We start from the raw sequence: 22,909 nt of genomic DNA on the forward strand, positions 1-22,909 counted from the left end.
AAAAAAAAAAAAAAAAAAAAAAAAAAAAAAAAAAAAAAAAATCACATGAAAGCTGCCTTTTAACATTAACAGCTCAGCTGTGATGTTAAAACGCAGCTGTCATGGGATTAATTACATTAAGAACTTCTCCAGGAACTTCAACAGCGGTAGCTGACTAGTAAAAACCACCACAATAGACCCTCAGCCAAAAACAACCAAGAAAGGCTTATTTCAGAGTACACTGCTAACAGGCTGTCCTTTTGAACTCAAATGTTCCCCCCCCCCCTCCCCCTAACGGGGGGGGGGGGGGAAGTACAAGGCAGTGATTGCAGATTGGTACTTATAATAGAAAATTCACAGCACGCAATGTTCAACTTCCCCTTTTATGGGAAGGGCTCGGCCTCTTGTGTTCATACCACCATTTTCCCCGCATCTTTGGCTTAGCAGCAGCTTGAATGAGAACATTTCAGTTCAAAAGAACAGCCTGTTAGCAGTGTACTCTGAAATAAGCCTCTCTTGCATGGTTCTGCCACACAACCTATTCTGGCGAAGCCTACTAACAGGGTTTTTTTTCCCCCAAAATACCTGTGTTTTTCAGAGTAAGTTTTTCTATCTCTACACAGTGGTCACATCACAGCTGAGCTGTTAATGTTAAAAGGCAGCTTTCATGTGATTAATTTCATTATGCACTTCTCCAGGATTTTCTACAGCTGTTGCTGCCTTCTAAAAACCCTTTCATTCTACCCTCAGCCCACCAATACTTCTGATTTTTGTTTTATCTGTGTGTTTTTACAGAGTCTCTCAGTGACTGTAGGGGGTGCAGGGCAGAGGTGGGATGTGCGCTGGGTTTGCTTCTGCCCCCGTTCATCTGTTGACATCCAATTTCACAGGATGTGTTGCCAGGGAAGTCAGGAGTCCTGGAGGCAGTTTGGTTTGCTGATCACCTTTGAAAGGTGTGAGTCTCTGATCCTTAAAAGAAAGAAAAATTATCAATTGCTGCTTCCCTGTAGACAAATACTCATGGTCACGGCATCCTGTAACAGACATCAATGTGGGAATATTTTTATAATTAGAAATGTCTGCACCAACATATGCAAACTGTCAATTTTATATTTTCACATGCCTGCAAAAATTATTGCTGTAACAATCTGTATACCTCCCCTTTAATTGGGATTTATTCAGCTCACAAAGAACTGTAGAAGTATTGGAGCTCTGGGCTGGTCTGTCTTAAATGCTGTTTTAAGAGCTCTGCCCTAGTTCACAAAACCTGCCTTTCTGTATGGGTGTTTTTTTTTGTAAATTGTCACAGTCCCAATCTATCATGCAGGAATTATTTGCCCTGGTTTGCTTCCACTTATTTTTCTGTATGTAATTAAGCAATGTTTTAAAGTGTTTTATCACAGAGGAGAGCAACAGCATGTTTTTTGCTGTGCTAGCTGATGTGCTTTTTGATACTACTGTAGCAGCTGCATGCTGAAAACAGTTGTAAGGAAGGAAAAACATCACCCTAGGCATGTTCCTTTTTCTGCACCATGAAATGTGTATCTCCCCTCTCATCCTTGTGTTTGTAGGAGAAAAATGTTACCACAACTTTAATGAATGTGAGTTCAGCATCTCTGATGGGGAGCAGGATGACAGCTCTGTTCTCTGCTGCCTGTGTTTGCATTGCTGCAGCCTTCATAAACAACGAGTAGATGGTCATGGGGGCTTATGATGCTGTTGAGTAATATCATTTAGTTTCTGCTCTGCTCTGAACTCTTTGAGCATGACTTTTAGGCAGCCACGGAATTTGTAGTCAAGTGTTAAAATCCGGGATGCTCAGAGGGAGACAGTATTTGGGTCCTAGGGAAGTCAGGGACCCGCAGGCTTGGAAGGTTATGAAAGGAGATGGTTGAAGATATCCAGGAATGAACAGAAGTACTGCAGTCCATCATGGTGTGGTTGGTCACACACCCTGGAAGGGGTGGCAAATTCTTCAGCTCCTGAAAAAGGGTGTCCCTGCTTTAAAAGCAACCTGCAGTGTTTGCAAGGCAGTGAGCAGCAGGGCCTGGCTGATGTCCAAGGGCAGAGCATGGCATCTGTGTTGAGGTTTGCTGAGATCCAGTTACTGTGAGATAAAGTGGGATGGTCTTCCAAAAGAACCCAGGGAGTGAACAATTGGTGCCCAACAAGTCCTTTCTAGTGAGCTCTGTGCTGTGTACCTCCTCTGTTACTTCTGCTGCGGCGCCAAGCTGGGGAAGGGGCGTGGGAAAGCTGTAAGGAGGAGTTTGTACCTTTGTGATATTAAATGTCATGTTCAGACAATGGGGGGTGTGGGTGTTAAATTACAAGAGTGTAATTTGCTGGTGCTTGTCCTGCGTAGCAGAGAGGATGCTGTTTGTGGAGACTGAGCTCCTAAGCAGTAAGCAATAAAATATTTCCACCCTCTTCAAACATCAGCCAGCCCTTGCAAATGAGCACTCCTATATTTCTGTGCTTGTTTGCAGATATCCTCATGCTGGTGGTTTTCCCACTGTTAATTTTCAAATGAGGCCAGGTGCTGGGAACTCTCTGCCAGCACAGGGCAGAGCAAACAATGGAGCAAGATGAAAAAGTAAAGGAAGATTTTATTGGCAAATTACACAAGTGTCCCTAAAGTGTTTGGGTTTTTTCTGTTTGTTTGTTTTTAAAAGCAAGGTTTATCTGTGAAAAGTAAAGATCCATTTGCACTGCCTGGGGGGGTTCAAACTCTTTCAGCCTCTGTTTACTCCAGCCCTTGGCTGAAAGCAAGATGCAGCACAAAACAGTGATATTTCTGATGTGCTTTTTCCTTTCTGCTGAAAGTAAGGTTTTCCGTGTTTTTTAATTAGACATACCTTCAAATTTGGTTGTCTTTAGACAGCCTTTTCCAGACTCAGTCATGTTTTGGGGTATGAGGAAAAACAGGCAGCATCTTGCCCTATCTCCCCCCTGCCCTACCACTTCCCCAGCCACAGCTCACAGGACTTGTGCAACTGAGCTGTGTCCCAGGTGTCATGGAAAATTCCTGCTCTGCCACCACCTTGGAGGAGCCTGTGGGAATAACACTGCAGAAAAGGAGTTCAGTTTCTACCCCAATATTTGCCTTTTCTTGTGGGGGCAGTAGGGCATAAAATTAGCTATGTGCACAAGGTAAAGATACAAGAGAGTGAAAAGATTTCAGTATTCAGCAAGAGAAACCTTTTGGATTTGTTTTTATCATTCCTTAGCTTGAACTGTACAGTCACCTTATGCTGATGGAAGGTGGCATTGCTACGCAAGTAAGCATTTTCCAGTGCCAGCCAGGCCTAAAAACATGGTTTATTTTACCTGTGTGAGTCTCTGCAGTTTTCCCAGTGTGGGGCCAGATGATCAGGTAGGAAATCTGGTATTTCCTCAGTCATGCACAGAGTTGCCATTAAGATCCCACTTCATTCTCTTTTCAGATGCTCTGTAGCCATTTTAACAGGGGTTCGATTGATCAGAGGACCGTGACTGGATTCTTTCATTATTTAAACAAATTTTAGAAATTAAATGAAGACAGGTTAGGGCCTCACTCTTAAGTGCTGTGATGCACTTTTGGGGAGATAAGTTTAAAAGAAGGCATTGCTTCTGACCTGTGTGCTCCTGTCCTGGATGTCTTTGCTGAAGCAAAGCAAATCGAAAGTTTTTGTTCCTGCACGCAGGTTCTCTGTGGTTTGGTTTAGACCTCATTCACAATGACAGATTCTGCTTGGAGCCAAGCACTTTTGTTTTTCACCTGGTTGCCTTTTGCTGCTTTGTGCATTTGCTCATTTAAAAAGAAAATTCAAAAAATGAGATTTTTTTTTTTCTTTCAACCCCCTGCAGTGTGGGGAGACAAGCAAGAGATGTGGCAGGTGAGCTGGAGGGATGAGGACTGTCTTCCCTCTCCATGCACAGTGAGTATGCAGTGAGCTCACAAAGAAGCTGCTGACTGCACCCGTGCACCCCACTCCTGTGGGTACTCCAAGTGGCAGCAGCTGAAAAAAAGAGGTCATTTGTCCAGGGTCCTGTCCATAATAAAGTATAAAGTGAACAGGGCCAGCTTTAGGGATAGAGGTTGACCTGACTGTGGTGCAGCCCCACATTGAATATCAGATGTGAATTTTGCCCCTTGAAGGAGTGCATGTCCTGTGGACAGGGCTCAGGTGATAAAGTGTAGCTCAGGTTCCCATCAGGATGTGCTGGTTGCTAAAAGCCATTACATTGCAGGAGCTGAAGTGGCATCATTTATCAGTTTTGTCAGGAGCAACACCACGTATTTAAAGCTGTCTGCTGGGGCTTTGATGTTCTGGCAAGTGGCTCATGTTTGAAAGCTGTGAGATGCTCTTGATGCTTTCTCTAATGTTCTGGGATGGGCTGTGGCAGTCCTTGCAACTGTACATGATGCACCTCCCAAGGATGTGTCTTGGGGGGGGGGGTCCCATCCTCCTTTGGAACTTCCTATTGCTTTATCCCAAATTACATCCTTACTAAGGTCCTATAGCCTGGAGGTCCCAATAAGCTCTACTTGCTCAGGCAAATGTTGAGCTTCTCCTCCTCCCTATCTTTCAGAGTGTGGCTTGAAGGGACAAAGATAGTCTGTAGCTAGTTATGAGTGCCCCAAAGTGTGCATCTTAGACTAAAAGTCATTTGTTTCATTTATTGAAAAAGAAGTATTTGACTTCAGCTTGATTTCTGTGGTGCCTTGTGATTCTCATGTGGCAGAAAAAAAAACCTACTCAAAGTGTAGGGTTAGAAAACCAGCAATTGACATGCAGAAAAACACTGTGGAAAAGAAGAAGGAAGAGAAGCAACAATCTGTACAATTTTTTAGAAAAACTGTAGCAGAAAGAATTTTTCATCTTTCCACACACTTAGATATGTTTTGAAGGGACCTTGGCCCTTCCTTTGTACTGGAGCATTCTTGTTTGAGGTCAGTCCTCCTGTCCTCATAAGAGTTGGGAGCTTGGTGCAGCAGAGAGCTTGCTGAGCTTCCAGAGACTGGGGAATTCAAAACATTTAGTCTTTTAAGAAACCTTTGATTGATTCAAAGCTGTAGCCTAGATGTTTCTCCCTTCTCCACTCTTTCTCTTCCATCACACTCCTTTATGTTCCTAGCTTTTTCTTCCTGTGGAGGATGGGGGAAATTCAGTGAAATACAAATAAGCCTTCCTCTGTCTTTGATGTCCTTTGAATTTTCTTCCTTTTGTTGATGTTACCAAATGAATTTTGCAGGAGGTCGTACATGAAAACAGGAGCAGACTATTAGGTGCAGCTGTGGCCTGGGAGGGAGAGCAAGACTCAGAGGAGCATCCCAGGAACCATGACTCCATCCTCATCTTCATCACCCCGGCCCAGGGCACTGCCTTGCACCTCCCTTCCCTCATATAAGAAAGTCAGTATCGTAAATGTTGTGGGAATATACAGGGAAGAGTGAGATGACCTGATGACCTGATCACCCTCACCCTGTTTCCAGCACTAGCTGGACTTACAGAGCTCATTCTGCCCCGTTCTCTCATCTTTTGGCCTGTTTCAGCCAAACTTGGTATAAGGGAAGAAGCTTCAAAGATAATTCATTTTCTGCAAGCACAGTTAAAAACTGGTGATCAGGAAGATGGGAGTTGGGACAGCTGTGTGTTTGTCTCTAGCCTCTGATCCCATCTGCAGTGGGACGCAGCAAGTCACAGATCACAGCCAAAATATCTGTGCAAGGACGATTGTGAGGGGAAGTACAAGGGGAATTTTGAAGGAGTATGTGGAAATGATAGAGAACATTCAGTGTGATCCATTTTAATGGTCAGCTGGCACAAATCTACAGAAAACCAGGCATCATGGCTTTCACTGTTCTTCTGCTTGTTTATCATTAAAAGGCAGAAGGGAAAAGAAGGAAACAGAAAAGTGAATGTTGGCTCAGAGGCAAATGCTTTGGGGAATGGTGGTGACAATGTTGGTGGTCCCAGGTTAGGGGGAGATAGCACTGGGTCATCCTGACCAAGGCAGAGCCATAAGCCTGTGGGCAGCCCCATCCCTGTTTCACAGAGCTCAGCAAATATGCTCCATTTCCCAGGGAAGCTCGTGGAGCTTAAACGCACCCTTGAAAGTCAGCCAGATGCTCTGATGCTTTACCAAGTGTGCAGGAGCATGCCTGGGCTGTGTCAGGGCTGGGAGGAGCAGGGGTGGCAGTGGCTGTGAACACAAACCACCGTGCAGTTATGCAGAGGCATCTGCACTATAACAAATAGTGTCTGCATGGCATCTTCTCCATGGTGTGTTTGGTATTTCACAGCTTGAGTCTCACAAGAGCCTTATCCATGAAGGTGCTGTGTGGAGAATTCACGCATGAAGTGTTTTGGGTATGGGGAATTGCTTCGTGCTGGGTTTTGAATGCATAGAGCTGGAAGCTGCCATCCCTGCTCTTATCCCCAGCTGGAGCTGCTTCCTCTGGCAGTATATCATTTTGAGTTTCCATATGTACAGGAATGGTGTGATCTGTGACAGGCAGAGCGGCAGCACTGTGCTCTGGAGACCTGCAGAGTATTCCTCAGCTGCAAACAGAACCGAGAAGCTGGCAGCTGCTTTCACAGTTTCTCTCATGCCAAGGCTCAAGCAAGAGGAGCAGATACAGGGGCAGCACTCAGATGGTTGTAAAGTGTCTGCTGATGTTGGATGTGTCCAGATGTGACTGCGGTGGGATTTTATTTTGTTAGATCTTCATGTCTTCAGTTCTGGATGCAGTTTATCATTTACAATCTTCACAATAAGCAAACGTGCATTTGAAAAGGATCATTAAAGACCATCCAGTCTGTCCCGCCTGCAGTGGGTAGGGGCATCTTCTACTGGATCTCTAGTTCAGATTCTCCATTTAGAACACTTCACTCTGTGAATCTCCACTTTCTGTCCCGCTCCAGTTTGTAAACACCAGTACCTCTCTCAATCAATTCTAAGAACTACTTGATTGTTAAATCTGAGTTTTCTGCCAAGACTGTAGAAGTATTATGAAACCAGAGACTCTCCAATCAGGAAGAATAGCAAATTGGAATCAATGATTAATAAAAAAAAGCATCTTGTCAAATAGGGAAGTGACCTTTTTTTATCTTTTTTTGATTAATGAAACTCTTTTGACAACTGAACTCCACTTTTTCCCTCTACCCAGTCCTGATGAGTGCAGGTAGATCATAGAAAAACTGGTATAATTTTTCTTCATGCTTGTTCTGACCGATGTTTGCCTCAGATCCTTCAAAACATACATTTTACAGAATTCTTGAATTTGGGAACTTTCAAAACTGCTTCAACATAAAAATTGAGCTTTAGAATGTTTTGATTTTTTAGTTCTTTTTTTTAGTTCTGTAGGGAGTGACATGCACAAGTTGGGACTTAATTAGAACATCAGTGGGGTCACAGAAAGGGATCCTGTTTAAAAGGTATCTGAGGGCTTCTGTGACCTTTGGTAGCTATTTCTGTCAATGTTGAGTAAAAAGTGGTGTTTTAAGGAAACTTCTCTTCTGGAAAAGACTTGATAAGCTTCATAAATCTGCTGTAGTCTCCTGCTGCAGTTGCTTTGAGCCCACCTTTTCTCAAAATACAGACCTCTGGAAGTGTTGATTTGCATTAACTCTTCTTTCTGCCATTACTTTTACAACCAAGGCAGACCCTATAGTTTTATTTAGAAATCACCCATCATTAGTAACCACAATCATTTAGTAGACATATTTACAAGGTAAGTGACAGTGGGAAGTAATTAAGTTCAATATAAATCACACTCAGTTTCAAATCTGCAGGCTTCAAAATAGTAATTAATAGAATTGCAGCTTCTATAAAAAGATGCAGTATTTATAGCAGTGTCGTCTTCTTTTCCCAGCTAAACACATTGAGTCTAGTGGAGATTAAAATCCCCTGTCTGTTCATCTTATTTGTTCTAAAGTAATTTTCTTCTTGTGGCACACTTCATTGCAAATTACCCACTGCTTTTATTCTTTGTGGGGCGATTTTTGACTCTTAAAATGATGACAGGGAGGAGGAAGAGTTTGGCAATATCCAAAATAATGCACATGCCTTGCAAATGCACATGCCTTGAGCTGTGGCTTTCTGCTAAATTTATGTCTTATAGATCAGTGCCTAACAACATGTGCTTTGTTTCACAGGTGTCATGCAGCTGACAGGTCTACTGGTGGAGCTGATGGTCACAGCCAGGGCAGAAATTCATTAAACAAAACAGAGTCAAATAATCGGGGAAGTTTGGAGCTGTTTGCAAGATCTACTGAGCTGGTTGCTCACCCTGTCAAAAGAAGCGACCATCTGGGACAACAGCACAGTGCCAGGAGCTGCCATGGCTAGCAAAAGAAAGTCCACAACTCCCTGTATGGTGCGAACTTCTGAAGTCATGGAGCAGGAAGGTGCCGAGGGCGTAGAGACTCCTAAAGACAAGGGGACTGGTGCATCGCAGCAGGACTCCAAAAAAAGTTGGCCTTCAGAAAACTCAGTCAAAGACTGCGAAGTGGTTGAGGCAAAGCCCCCAGCTGAAAATCAGTCTAAGAAACCCCAAGGTGGTTATGAGTGTAAGTATTGCCCTTACTCAACACAAAACTTAAATGAATTTACAGAGCACGTTGACACCCAGCATCCAAATGTCATTCTCAACCCCCTGTATGTCTGTGCTGAATGCAACTTCACAACCAAAAAATATGATTCTTTATCTGACCACAACACAAAATACCACCCGGGAGAGACTAACTTTAAACTGAAATTAATTAAACGCAATAATCAGACTGTTTTAGAGCAGTCCATTGAGACCACCACTAACAATGTCACTGTCACAAGCAGTGGGCTAGAAAATGCAGAGTGTGACGATTCACTACATGGGGGAATTAGTGCGAATAAAGTGCCAGTGATGAAACTGGGAAAGCCTAAAGGGGAGACCAAGAAGGGATCCAAAAAGCCAGAAGAGGGAGTTACAGAAAACCACGTGGATGGCGCTCTCCCCCGCATCATAACTGAAGCCACTGAAGCTATTGCCTGTATAAATGGAGACCTTCTCCACGATGTGTTAGCCCATGTTATGCCCTCTGTACAGCTGCCACCAAATATCAACCTTGTCCCCAAGGTCCCGGTCCCTCTGAACAGTACCAAATACAACTCTGCACTGGACACTAACGCAACCATGATCAACTCCTTTAATAAGTTTCCTTATCCAACACAAGCAGAGTTGTCGTGGTTGACAGCAGCATCAAAACATCCAGAAGAACAAATCCGAATCTGGTTTGCTACGCAACGTTTGAAGCATGGTATAAGTTGGTCTCCTGAAGAAGTGGAGGAAGCAAGAAAGAAGATGTTCAATGGTACTATCCAGGCAGTTCCCCAGACCATCACCGTCCTGCCAGCTCCTTTGGCAACTGCAAAAATGCCACAGCCTATCATCCAGACAGCTTTGCCTTGTCAGATACTGGGCCAGACTGGCCTGGTTTTGACTCCTGTGTCAAATGGTTCAACTGTTTCCTGTTCACCAATTACACTTGCTGTTGCCCCGAACCAGGGGCAGAAGAGGACGATACAGACCTTATCAAATGCCCCAGAGGCTAAGCGTCCTCATGTAGTTCAGGTGCCTGAGATTCCTGCCAAGTTGACTGCTGTTCCCATGACACCAGCCAGTGAGCGGAAGAAGACCAAGGAGCAGATAGCAGAGCTGAAGGCCAGTTTCTTGGCAAGCCAGTTTCCTGATGATGCAGAAGTCTACCGGCTTATAGAGGCAACAGGTCTTTCCAGGAGTGAGATCAAGAAGTGGTTCAGTGACCACAGGTACAGAAGTCAGAGGGGCATTGTGCAAATTCCTGGTGATGCTTTAGGGAAAGATCAAATAGCACCTTCAGCTGGTCGACATGGCCGGTCATTTCACCCATACACAGATTTTACTCCCCAGAGATTCAAAGAGAAAACTCAAGAGCAGCTTAGGGCCCTTGAGGAGAGTTTCTTGAGATGCTCTTTTCCTACCCAAGGAGAATTGGATAGGCTGCGAATGGAGACTAAGCTGAGTCGGAGGGAGATAGATTCATGGTTCTCTGAGCGGAGAAAGATAAGGGACAGCATGGAGCAAGCTGTCTTGGACTCAATGGGATCATACAGAAAAAGTAAGGATCAAGGAACTCCCAATGGTGCAATAAGCCAGGCAGAACTTCTGAGTAGCTCTCAGCTCCCTGGTGCTTTATCTGGGTCCTCCACCACGTTGAAGAAAACACAAGAGCAAATTCATCTACTGAAGAGCACATTTGCAAGGACCCAGTGGCCATCACCGCAGGAGTATGACCAGTTGGCATCTCAGACTGGGCTCACGAGAACTGAAATAGTCCGCTGGTTCAAGGAAAACCGGTCTTCACTAAGAACAGGGTCACTTAAATGGATTGACCAGTACCAGCAGCAGTATGCTGGTGATGGTCATAACAAGCAGAGCCAGAAAAAGAGCTCAAAACATGCTGAGAGTCCAAAGAATGGTAATGAGGTGTCTCGGCAGCATTACCAGGAGCATAAAAAACTGAATGAAGAGAATGGGGGGAAACCAGTCGTGAGAGCAAAAAGAGACTGCGAACCACTGAAAGACTCGTTGTTAGGGAATCAAGCAGAGGGTGTGGACAGGCTGGAGTGCAACAGCCACGATGGCCATGGCAGCGAGGAGAACGAGGAGCCGGCGGAGGTCAACTGGGTGGAGGTGACGGTGGGCGAGGACGACGCTGCCTCGGACTGTACGGACAGCTGGAGCCAAACAGCCCCCGAGGGCCACACAGAGCTGGCAGACTTGGACTCTGAAAGTATATCTGGAGACAATTCCCACGTATAGACAGGTAATGCTGATGGTGCCCTGTTTCTCTGAGCCTGCCTTTGTCTGGGTGTACTTCCAGCATTCTGTAGCCCCTCTTCAGTGTAAATCCCTGGAGCCCATCCCTGCCGGATGCTCTTGCCTGCTGGATGCCTGAACAAAAGGGAGACCCATCATGCTTGTAAATTAAGGCCAGCTGCATGGTAGGGGAGGGGTTAGTGCCATTTGCCTTGTTTCTTGTCTCCTTGTGGGTCAAGTCCTGGATAAAGGAGGTTTTTCTGATTTTTTTTTTTTTTTTTTTTCTTCCCCTTGGGCAGTAAGCGATTAAACCTTAAAACTTTCTGCCTTTAAACAACATATGTAACCTCTGCAGCACTTTATATAAAAGGTGCTAGCTGAGCCACACGAAGAAATAGTAAGTAACACTGTTGCTAATATCCCCCTTGCCTGAGAGATCACTGAATAGGGGTTGCGCCTGTTTTTGCATCTCAGGTCCTTCCTTTGCAGCATTCTGCGATATTCAAAACAAAAGCTCACTGGGGGAAGGGCCTAGGACACAGATGCTTCTTTATGCAAAAACAAGCGAAAAAACAAAAGTGGGTGCTGAAGTGCCTCATGCAAATGTGCTTTCTTCCTCTTGCAGGTGAGAACTGTCTCCAGTCTTGCTTTGTTCTGCTTGCTCACACTAGAGGTTTAGGAAATGCCCCAGACTAAGCTGTGTGGGTGTTTAGCAGCTCTTCTTCACAGAATATTGAATTTAAAAGCAAGCTGCGGGGTCTGGCTTTATGGGGGCTTTATATGATCTTTCCCAACGTGAAAGGACTTTTTATTTGGAGATCTAAAACCTGTTTCTGATCACAGTTGCACAGGTGTAACTCTGGAGCAAGCACTGTCAGCATTTCTTGCGTGTTGAATTGAGTTCACTGGAGCCTGTAACGTTTTTCAGTATAAATGAATCTGTCTCTCCTAAACCAGAGGTTCCTTTAGCCAGAATTTTAGAGCTTATCCTACAGAAAGATCAGCATCCTGCATTAAAAATGATAGTGAGAGAACACCTGTTTGAGAAAATTGATAGTTTTCTGACATCTATTAAGTAAAATATACTTTAGCATTTCTTTAAGAAATTAAAAAAAAAAAAAAATTAAAAAAGCCAGGACTGATAGAAGTGCCTCCACACTTGCATTTAAGACTTCTGCTTTTACAGCTACCAGTACTTGGATTGAACTACCTGTTGGACAGATGCAGTTTTTGGTATCAAGCCCTGCTGGCTAGCACTCCACTTTCTCCATGTGCAGTACTTGTCCAGAAGTCTCCTGGACATTTTCTCTGATTCGGGGGGAAAAAAAAAAAAAAAAATCCTGAAATGACATTATTTTTGACTGTGAATTCTGTTAGCTAATCTTGAGAAACGTTATGCCAGTATCTATATAACAAAATATCTTAAAGATTGACTGCAGTGCAAGCCACTGTCCTGCACTATTCTTGAAAAAGTTGGTAATTAGGGATGTGAGGAACAGGTGTTACCTGTGTGTCAAAGGCAGGGATTTAAAGGAAGAAGGATGTGGGAACATCAGCCAGAGGCACGCTGGGGTGCCACTGTTGTGCAGCCACATAAGAAGGGAGAGCCAGGATCTGATCTGCCTTTTAAAGTCAAATGTGTGATGAATAAATGCATTGTGGGATTTTTTTTTTCCTCAGGGTTGTTATTCCAGATCATTTCCCCCTTCCAGCTACAAATATTGATTCTGAGGAGAGGTAGCAGACCAGGGGCTCAGAGGGGGAATGGGGAGGAAGGCAGGAATGGGGGGAGTTGCCTGAAACCACTGTTTCTTACAAGCCTCTTACACTATGAAACCAAGCTCTGCAACAGCTCCCTTCCAGCAGCACAGGTTTGGTGCCTGCATTTTTGTGCTTGTGAGCAGTGTCAGGTATGTTGGAGTGAACCTCCTGCCTCTGTGCCCTGGTGCAGATGTTGACCATAAAGCTCCAGGGCTCTGGAGGTGCTCAAGTGTTATTAGAGAGGAATTTTTATAAGAACTTTGATCTCAGTTAAACTGTTGCTGAGTGATCCTTTTGATGAGGAGCTTTCTGGTGGCTGTGTGTAAAATACACGTACTGAGAAAAGGTGCACTGGAGCAGGACTTTTGCTGCAAAGAGCGTGCAGTAAGATCAGAGGGCCATTTTGTCCTCTGCTCTTTGCCAGTTTCTCGGTGTGCTGGTCTGGGGACTTGACAAAAGTCTTTTTAATTTTCCCTTATTCTGCCTGTAAGTCTCAGCCCAGAAACGTAGGTGCCCGCTCTCTGGTGCGCACACAGAGGCATTGTCACAGTTGTTGTGACACAGAATTTGGAAGCTTTACATCCCACACTGATGAGTCTCATGGAAAAATCTCAGGTACTTTTTCTAAGCTTTCATTGTGCAGCCAATCTTAGAAATTTTCAGCTAAAACTTTGGTGTTAAATTAACAAGGTGTTATCCTAAGTGACATCCAGGGTATGACTCAAAAGCAGAGACTGCATGACATGACAGAGAGCTTGTTTCTGCCTGTTGTCATAAAAGTGTGATTTTTCGTAGCGTGCTCCTCAGGTACCACATATAAGAGGTGGACTGAACAGCTGACAAGGGACTCCTCTTGGGTCTCACACAGCCACACTTACTGTGTGAGTCTTTCACTGCTGAACCCTACATCGGGCAGAAGTGTGCTCCTTTCATATTCATGGTGTTGCTGTTTTACCAGCTTAATCTATGTAGTCTAAAATGAATGTTTGTTGGTGACTGACCTCCATACGCCTCTTGACTGAAATCATGTGCAGCTTCTGTAAAACCTCAGGTCTTCCAGACCATCTCGGTCACTTTCTTCTCCTACATGTATCTTTAGGAGATTTTGGAACTATTAGAGAGCTATTGCATTATAGCCTAGACAGACCTTATGCCTTAAAAAACTGAGTTTTTCCAAAACTGATCCATGTTTGGCAGATTCTGCTGCTGCTGCAGCAAGAGGGAATTTCACAAGGAACTGGGCTTCTGTGAGAGCAGGATTCATGCCAGGCTCTGCCATCCCAGGACTAAGAGGCTCTGTATCTCTAAGTCTGTATCTGAAGCTTTTGGCAAAATTGGATTTATTCCATAGAGTAGGTCAGGTTTCTTGAACAGTGAGGCTGGGAGATCTGTCCCCATAGGGTACTGCAGCCTTCCAGATGTTGAGTGGCTGCTGTAGGGTGCATTAAAGCCATCTCTGAAAGTGTTCTAGAGACTGTTATGAAGCCTTGTGTCCCTTTTGTAGTGAGGCCCCACTGGTCTGTCAGGAGGGTGCTTTAGCTCCCTTTCCATCAATAGGGAGATTCCTGCCTTCCTGCAGCACAGGTCAAAATTAGGTCTGTTGTCCTCCTTTGTGCAAGCTTGACAAACAGAAACTGGTTCTGAATTAAATACAGCAAACTACAGCTCAGACAGGAGAGCAAGACCGGAGTGTGCCAGTGGTTGGCAGCTACTGCTGGCTTTCTTCAGTGTTGTCTCCCTGTGGGGTTTTCCCAAGATCAGAACTTTTGTTTTCTCTCAGAATGATACTTTTTTCCCCCCATCACCACCTTTCCACAGTAAGCTGTCTTTTTTTAGAGTTATTTCCTGACCTCCTTTTTTTAAGCATGAGCCCTGTAAGATGTAGGCACCAAAGTCTGTGGCTCATGGTGGGAACGAGGTAGCTGAACACCCTGTTGCTGGATGGCTGTGACTGCTGCTCTGTGGAGATTTGCCAAAGTAAAACCATGCGTGAAAGTTGCAGAGGCCTGAAGGCAGTCATCCCTTGCATCTGCTGAATGCATGATACTGAGCATCAGAAATAGTCCGGGTCCTTTTGGCATCTCCAGCTCCTTCTGCACTGCTGCGGGAGCTGAGATCACTTGTTTGCCCATGGCCCAGTGCATTCCTCAGTGTCCAAAGCCACTAAAAGTGAACAGCACTGGGGTTTCTCACTTTCTGCCCAAGTTCTCACTTCTCTTGAGGTTTAGGGTTTCATTTAAGAAGCTCACTATAGTGTCTGTTACTGGCACTGGGCTCCAAGTCAGCATCCTGAAGTAAGTCAGCATGGGATTGACCAGTGGTTTTTGCAGAATTCAGGTCACCCTTAAACATTCAAGGGAATGAGGCTGAAGTAGGGAGGACATGCTTTTTCCCCTGAAACCAATGAGGTGCATTAGAGACCCAAGCTCTAATACAATGAAGGATTTCAGAGGGAGAAGCAAAACCCAATGCAGCAATTAAAATTTTCCAGTGAGTCAGGAGGAACAGGGGCCTGTGTGGGAAGGTCTCGGGGATAGGGGGAGGACTTTTCCCCTTGATGTTGGTGCAAGCCTATTGCCTTTTCCTGGGCTTGACTGCCTTGCTTTCTGCATTGCAGATGCCAGATAGAGCTCACTGCTTTTGTGGGAAATAACAGACCAGATAGCAACATCCATAAGAGGTGTGAAATAACAAGTCAGCTCAGGTTTCAGTGAGCACTGCTGCAGGGTGGATGAGGAGGATGTTTGTACTTCTTGCACGTTCACACCTCAGTGTGGTAAAACTGAGCATAATCCCTGTCATAAAGCCCTTGCTTTTTCCTGGGAACTGGGGATACGTGTGAAGTGGTGGCTATTTGAAGGCTGGGTATTGAGGGGTCATTTTTTAATCTCTGGTCCACTGTGCATCCTTTATGTAGGTGCAGGAGTCCTAGCAGAACCAGGAAGGTGCTCTGCAGAGCACAAGCACATCCTTTTTCCATTGTCATGTAGGTTGTATAATTTTATAAAATCATGTAAAACAAAAAGTATTATGAGGGGATTAACTGGGGGAGAGAGACCTGAAGTCTTCTTGGCTTTAGCACCGTCTGTCCTGTGGTTGCAAAGTAGTTGCCCCAAACACGTGCATGCATCATCTTTGAGTCAGTGTGAGAATCTGCCTGAGCTAAGGCTGGACCATATATCCCTCTTAGAAATCTGTAGGGGATTATTAACTGGCTGTTAACATGCAGCAAAAATCCAATACCCTACCACATGAGGCTGTGATAAGGATAGGCCTCAGGGTACAGTTAACACAAAACAGTGTTACCATATGTGCAGGGATGTAAACCAGATGCCATCTTAGTTAACAGCTCAAACAGTTCATAGTGCCTTAAAAAATAATATGCTGCTGTTATAATTTTTGCAGGGGTACTCCTCAGCTACACTGTCCTGATGTTGAAGGGGAAATGCTGCCTGAAAATAGAAGAAAACTCTATTTTCCTGCCTGGGTTGAGAGAGTGTGTTGTGACTCCCAAGTCTCAAACTGTGCTTGTGGAGGCACAGTGAGAAATACTCTCATGGAGCATCATCATGGAATTGTTGATAGTGCCAAAGTCCTACTACTGCATTACAAAAGAGAAGAAAGAAAGAGGAAAGGTCCTTGTACATAGGTTTCTCTTAGTTTCTCTCCCACCCACTTTTCCCTGCCCAGCCTCTTCCTCTACTGGAACAGATTTGTACAACATAAAAATTTTGTTAATTTTTTTTAATAGGTGCAAGCTATTCTTGCATATAATGCAATTGAGAAATTTTGGGGTTGGTTGGGGGGAGGGAAGTGTCTTTTGTGGACGAGGGAGAGAAGATTTTTTTTTTTCCTGAAGTGTTTTGAGTTGCAATCTTTTGGAGTTGTCTTGGTGCAGATCTACACCTGAGCCCAGATCCCCACCCTGGTTTACATTTCAGACCAGTTAAATATGTTCTGGAGCGGTGGGGTTTGTTTTTTTGTTTTTTTTCTCTTCTTGCTTTGACTTTTTTGTTTTGTTCTATGGCCACCTGCTACTGGTTGAAGTATTTAAATCTCTGCTTTTCCATGCTCCTACAAGGCAAGTCTTCTCCAGCTCCTGTACTTCACTTTTCACCAGCCAGCCCCAGCTGTGGGTCTCTGAAGATTTGGCTAGAATGCCGTTTTTTGGTTATTGGTTTGGTTTTGGGGGTTTTTTAGCACTTTTTGTTTAAACATGCAGTACAACTCCCAGAGGGGTTGGAGCGAGGAAATTAAGATGCTTCATAATCCAGACTTGTTTGTGTTTCTGTGGCTGGTACAGCGATGGACACCATAACCAGCAGTCTGCCCTCCAGCTTTAGACATTGTAGCGCACAACAGAAGTTTCTTATTAACCCTTGCCACTAAAATTTTTAGGTGACTCCTAGGTTCCTGAGTGCACTTTTTTTCAAATACTGCTAATTTGGATTTGCATGGGGGTGTCTGTGCATATGTGAGGAGGGAACAGAGGGAGAGCAGGAGCCTGGGTGCAAGAGCCGTCCAGTGCGTTCCTCTGCCGCGCTGGGTTTGGAAAACTTGCCCACCTTTCAGTACGCTGCACAAATAGGATGCCAGGGAGTTTGCATAAATCCAACTTTTCTAACTTGTTGCTCATTTGTTGTAACTCAATAAAACAAAGGCTAAAAATTTTGGTAACCTTTTTCTCAACTCCTTTATTTTACTTTAAAACAAAAAAATCAAAAAAAAAAAAAAACCCAACCAAACTCAGCCCAAATTTTGTGCATAGGAGCTTGATTCTTTAGAGGTGTGATGAGGGGTTTAACTAGTTTTGCAGTATTTGGCTTGGCAAATACTAACCAGATAAAAGTGAACTCAGTGAGTATTGATGTTTATACCACCATATCAGTCAGCTCTTTCCTGCAGGAGGGATTTAGATAGTGCCTGGGAATGAGCCTTTGGGGAACACCTTTTATTTTGATTGCAGTTACAAACTGAATGAAACCACCCCAGTGACTCACCCATATGTAGTTATTTTTATTAATCATCGGCACAACATATACGTGTAGAGGGAGGTTTGCAGTGGGTGGCAATAAGTGCCTTTCCTTACAATAAAGTTGTCTGGTTCATTGCTGAAGAGGAGTGAGTGGATGGGGTAGCACTTTGCTTACTGCATTTGTGTGTCACGAGGCAACAGCAAAAGGTGGGAAAGTGACATCAGCTCCTCCCTGGGCAAAGGCTGCCAGACAGGGAGTATGGACATACCCTGTCACACACGGCTCAGATGTTCATCTGCAGGGCGGAGGCAGGTGCCTGTGTAGTCATGGAGGCACAGTTCAGGGGACCAAAAAGAAAATGCATCTGAAGAGGCTTGTCCAGAACTCCGAAGTTGTAACTGAAACTAATTGACACTTTTGTTCACATTGCTTATACGAAAGGGTGGTAATATTTTAATTGCCCTTAAGTTTGTAACAGGCACTTGAAGGCTTAATATTCTGCATCTCTCCTGTCTGATGTGTGTAGTACATCTGTGTGTTTGGAGCACTGACCTACTTCTCTTAACTAGCAGTGCTCCCAGGAAGCTCAGCAAGAGGTTTAGGAAGAACAAGACCCTCCTGGGTTTTTCTGTATTTGTACATCCCAGATACGGTGGGATTAGGGCACAGGACTGGGGCTCTTTAAGATCTCTGTGATTCAAATAAAACAATAGCAGTGGCCCTGCAGTCTGTCATCATGCAGATAATAAGGCTGAAGCTGTCCCCCAGCAAACAGCCTGGCCAAGGACTGGCACGGCCTTTGCCAGCATGGGCAGCGTGGCAGCACTGAGGGGGTTTCTGCAGGCAGGCTGTGGTGTGGGACCAAACCTTCAGACCCCAGGAAAGCCGAGCCCAGGACCTCTTTTGTGTGAGCTTAAAGCAACCCAGGTCCCCACAGCGGTTGCTTTAGTGTGGCTGCCAGAATGGGTTCAGGAGCTGGCCATTGGAAGCAGGCTTTGTTTTTAATTACTACAGACGCAGTGACTGCGGTTCTAGGAGAGTCCAAGCGGCGAGGGACAATCGGGACATTGTTTGTGCACGGCAGCCATTAGGGACAGCGTGGCCTTGGGGTTTCGTTGCACACGATGAAAACAGGCTGCTGACACGGAGTTTCCTCCCACACAGCCCTGCATCCCCGGAGCCTGCCGCTGGCACCACGGCGAGCAGGGCCTGTCCTGGCAAAGTCCTGCAGCGAGGAGGCGGCTCAGGACAGCCTCTCCTGGGCAGGGTCCCCCAGCACCAGCAGTCCCTGCCGCTCAGGTGTTGACTGATGTTTTTCACAATGCATTTTAACCTAAGTGTTGACATTTTCTAATCATTAGAAATGTAGTTAAACACAAAAAATAAATCAGATTTTTAAACTTGTGAAACACTTTTTTAAAACTGTGGCTTGTAGAAAAATCCGTGGCTGGGAAGTCGGTAACGAATTAGGTGGCCTCTACTTTTTTGTCTGATTTTTGCTGACAAGAGGATGGATTTTCATTATATGCACACATTACTTCTCCTGCTTGGTCCATAAGATGCTGGGAAGCTCTTTGCTGGTCTTAGAGATCCGGGGACTCCAAGTAAACAATTTAGACAGGTCAGACAGAAGCCTTATTAAATGTGACTTGTGAGAGACCACAGACAACAGACAAGAGCATCACAGAATAGTTTGCATCACAAGGAACCTTTAAAGATCATGTCATTCAACACCACTGCACTAGGCAGGGACATCTTTCACTAGATCAGGTGGCTCAAAGCCCCATTTAACCAAGCCTTAGGAATTTCTGAGGCAGCAGCTTAAGCAACTATAAACTCCCTGCAGTCTACACGATTCAGTTCAGTTTTCTCAAATACTGGTTTTTAAGGAAGAAAAGAAAAAAAAAGCTCTTCACTTTTCAATCACAATTCTGCAGCGGCACCATTTCTAACCACGAATCTCCAATTTTGACCTTTGGGAATTTCATTTAATGTGTCACTTTGGAAGTCAGCCAGTGAGTGGTGCAAGAAACCTGCACCTGCAAGGTGAAACTCAGCAGTTGCAGGGATCACTCTAGGAAGAAGGCGTGTCCCAGCACCACGTGGACCAGTACAAACTGGAAGGAAAGTGCTGGGTTATACAAGAAATCTGAGTGATCATGAGCATAAATGATAATTATGTGATGATAATTTATAAATCTAGAGAAATACACAGGTAAAGTGGCAACCAAGATAAGTAATATTTATGCACTATATTTGCCGTCAGCAGAAATTTAACCACTTAAGCATTCCTTGTCTTCTTGCAGCCCGCAGATATTCTTAGGTAGCAAAAAGACTCATTCTGAAACCTTACCAGCTTATGGAAGGAGGAAAAGAATAAATTTCAGAAGAACATAAGGCAACATTGTAGGAAGCCCATTTGGCATCTTGTTCGCAAGGAAAAAGCACACCGGTGATGGAAAGGAACTTTTTTACTGTCTGCTGGGAAAAAGAGAGACCTGAGAAGGAAATCTTCTGTACTCATTTGGTCAGAGACTAATGGAAAGCAGATATGAATGGGGCCTGTGGCTCTCAAGTAACACTGAAAATATTCATAATACAGCAGGAAAAGTGAATGCATGTGGGATACGCAGTGAAGGAATGAAAAAGCAGCATAAAAAGCACCAGGCAGGGTTTCTCGGTGTTATGCAGTTGAACCATATCCCAATCAGATTATTGCAAGCTCTGGTGAGGACAGAGGTAAGAGCTGAGTGACCAGGTAATTGTCAGAGCAAATCACACAGCATGTCTTGAGCACAGCAAGCAAAAGCAGGGGGTCTTTGGTTTTCTTACTTCCCTCAAACTGATGCACAAAAATGGTAGTTCCAATTATATTAAAATTTCTCATAATTTACATGTACCTAACACATCCAGCAAGCTGACTCAGGCACAGTAAATGGGACACCTTTGTAGCTTCCTCAGTACACAAACTCACCCTCACCTTCCTCTTTTGTTTTAATCTTTCTTAAAAGTCTAGATCATCCCAGTGCAATATCATGTAAAATTTAGTGTGGAGCAATTTTAATCTAAAAAACAATAAAGGAATAGTAGCATTAACCCAACTTTATGGGCAGAGAAACTGAGATGTACATAGATATTCACAAGAATAAATGTGTTAAGGCAAGAGCTGAGTTCAGTTTGGCCTTGTCTTGACTCCTCAGCAGGGAAGCTTCATTTTATATTTGTATCAAATCATTGCTGTTTCACTGGCATTTCTAAGCCTCTCCCTCAAAGCCTTTCCCTCTACAAGAGGCAAAGGCACAAGGGCAGAAATGAGCAGGCTGGGACTGGGGCTTCTCATAGGCCCTCATCCCACACAGTCCTGTCAGGACGTGTCTTCTCCAGCCCAACTCTCCAGGTAAAGCTTTCACTTTCCTGCCTTAATTCCTTCCACCTTTAAGTCTCTTCCTGAACATCCTCCATCCATCTTTTTCTCGAGACCCATTTTGGGGGGTGTTGTGGTTTAACCCCAGCTGGCACCTTAGCCCCACACAGCTGCTCACTCACTCCCCCTCAGCTGGATGGGGAAGAGAATTGGGAGGGTAAAAGTGGGGAAACTCATGGACTGAGATAAAGAGAGCTTAATAAGTAAAGCTAAAGCCACGTACACAAGCAAAGCAAAACACAGAATTCATTAAGCACATCCCATGGGCAGGCAGGTGTTCAGGCATCGCCAGGAGAACAGCGCCCCTATCACGCGTAACAGTGACTTGGGAAAACAAACACCTTCACTCCAAATATCCCACTCTTCCTTCTTCCACAGCTTTTACTGCTGAGGATGACCAATGCTTTGGGATATTACAGAATCATAGAGCAGTCTGAGTTGGAAGGGACCTTGCCATATTCAACTCCATGAAGCACAAATCCAAAACATACCCCCAAAACCAGGTACTGTAAAGAAAATTAACTACCACAGCCAAAACCAGCACAGGGGACCCCAGGAGGAGGTGCCAGGTGCTCCCCCCAGCCTGGGTAGCATTTCTGGCCATTGCTGCAGCTGCTCTTTTATTCCCACACAGAGGGAATTTCTTGTTCCATTATAGTATGAGGTCACAGCGTGCCAAGGGGTGCTTTATAAACAAATCAGCATGTGCAATTAAACCCCTCATGGTTTAAAGAGCATTATCTCCTCAGACCAAGAGGAATGGAACCGTTCAGCCTCTTTGGCCTCTCTGAACCACTCACACCAAGTCATTAACACCAAAAGACACTTTGCCATGCAGTGGCATGTAACATATATCTGAACCTAAATTTTCAAATATTCGTATTTTGCTTTTTAAGTCCTCCCATCACCCTAGCAGTCCCTCTAAGCATTGGGTCAGGAATTTAAATCAGCACTGATTTTGATTGATTGGTATAGTTATTATTATTATTTGTGACACATTTGGAGATGGCCACTGGACATGCTAAGAGCAAGGGGACACAACTGGAGCATCTGCAACAGAAATAGGATGCCAGAGGTTTAGGCACTGTCAGCCCTATTATACAGAGGGTGAGTAGAAATGCCCCAGATTGGGAAGCACAGCTCCAAACCTCTTCTCCAGCCCAAACTCAGATACCACCAGACTTCAACCACAACTGAGCAAACAGCAGGCAAAGAGCACTTGCATTGGGGTGAGGGTCCAGGAGTTTGACCCAGCATGGCCCAGGTGAAGAGTCCAGAGCCAGGAGTGCAAGCCAAGACCTATTCCTACATCTGAAGGTTGGCATGCTCTAAGGCTGCTTTATTAGGAATTTAAACAAAAGGAATTTTAATCTTTTTTTTTTTCTTTTTAATGCCAGCATTTGAATAGGGAGGGGGAATGGAAATTTTAACACAAAGCACAAACACTGAAGGTCATGGAAAGGCAAGGAAGACATTGTCTCCAGTAATATTAAAAGGAAGACCAACCCTGCTGTATCAGAGCAAAAAAAATGAATACTTCTTTTGATTGGGAAGAAAGTTTCTCCATGCCTGGTTGCAGTGCAACATTACACATCAGAGACTGCTGTGGCTGAGAGCAAGGAGAATTAATTGCTTTGCTTTTTGAAGCATGGACTGCTCTGCTCTGTTGTGCCAGCTTCAAGAACGATAAGTGCTTATCCAAAGAGCACAGTTTTGTCCTCTGGCGTGGGAGTTTTGCCTGTCTAAATCACAGGAGGCTGCTGAATCTTTGTTTTGTTTTCTTCATACTTGGCCTGCACTTGAACCTGGACATCACCACTCTCTTTTCAGACTCACAGAGAGCAATTTTGTGCCATCTGAGGGAGGGACACTGAACTGAGGACTGTGCTGGCCACGAAGTGCCATGGTGTCACTGAGCTCAGCACTGTCTCAGAGTGGGGCTGCTGC

The 22,909-nt window shown here is 44.6% G+C and overlaps 1 protein-coding gene across 9 annotated transcripts in view; it reads left to right on the plus strand.

Moving 5' to 3' along the window:
- The window catches only part of ZHX2 (zinc fingers and homeoboxes 2), a 49,657-nt gene extending 32,418 nt beyond the window's left edge, over positions 1-17,239 (plus strand). For 8 of the 9 annotated variants that reach the window (XM_042035980.1, XM_042035981.1, XM_042035982.1 and 5 more), the window contains 2 exons: positions 8,121-10,808; positions 15,968-17,239. In XM_042035980.1, coding sequence (XP_041891914.1) covers positions 8,306-10,804 — 2,499 coding nt within the window. In that variant the 5' untranslated portion in view covers positions 8,121-8,305 and the 3' untranslated portion in view covers positions 10,805-10,808; positions 15,968-17,239. Of the gene's footprint in view, positions 1-8,120; positions 10,809-11,290; positions 11,427-15,967 lie in introns of all 9 variants that reach the window. The other variant, XR_006017332.1, reaches the window with a different exon arrangement.
- The last annotated feature ends 5,670 nt before the right edge of the window (positions 17,240-22,909 follow it).

This window comes from Corvus kubaryi, unplaced genomic scaffold, assembly GCF_017639235.1.
Source record: "Corvus kubaryi isolate FWS band 111438036 unplaced genomic scaffold, C.kubaryi_AGA036_p1.0 37385, whole genome shotgun sequence".
In the NCBI taxonomy this organism is placed as follows: Eukaryota; Metazoa; Chordata; class Aves; order Passeriformes; family Corvidae; genus Corvus; species Corvus kubaryi.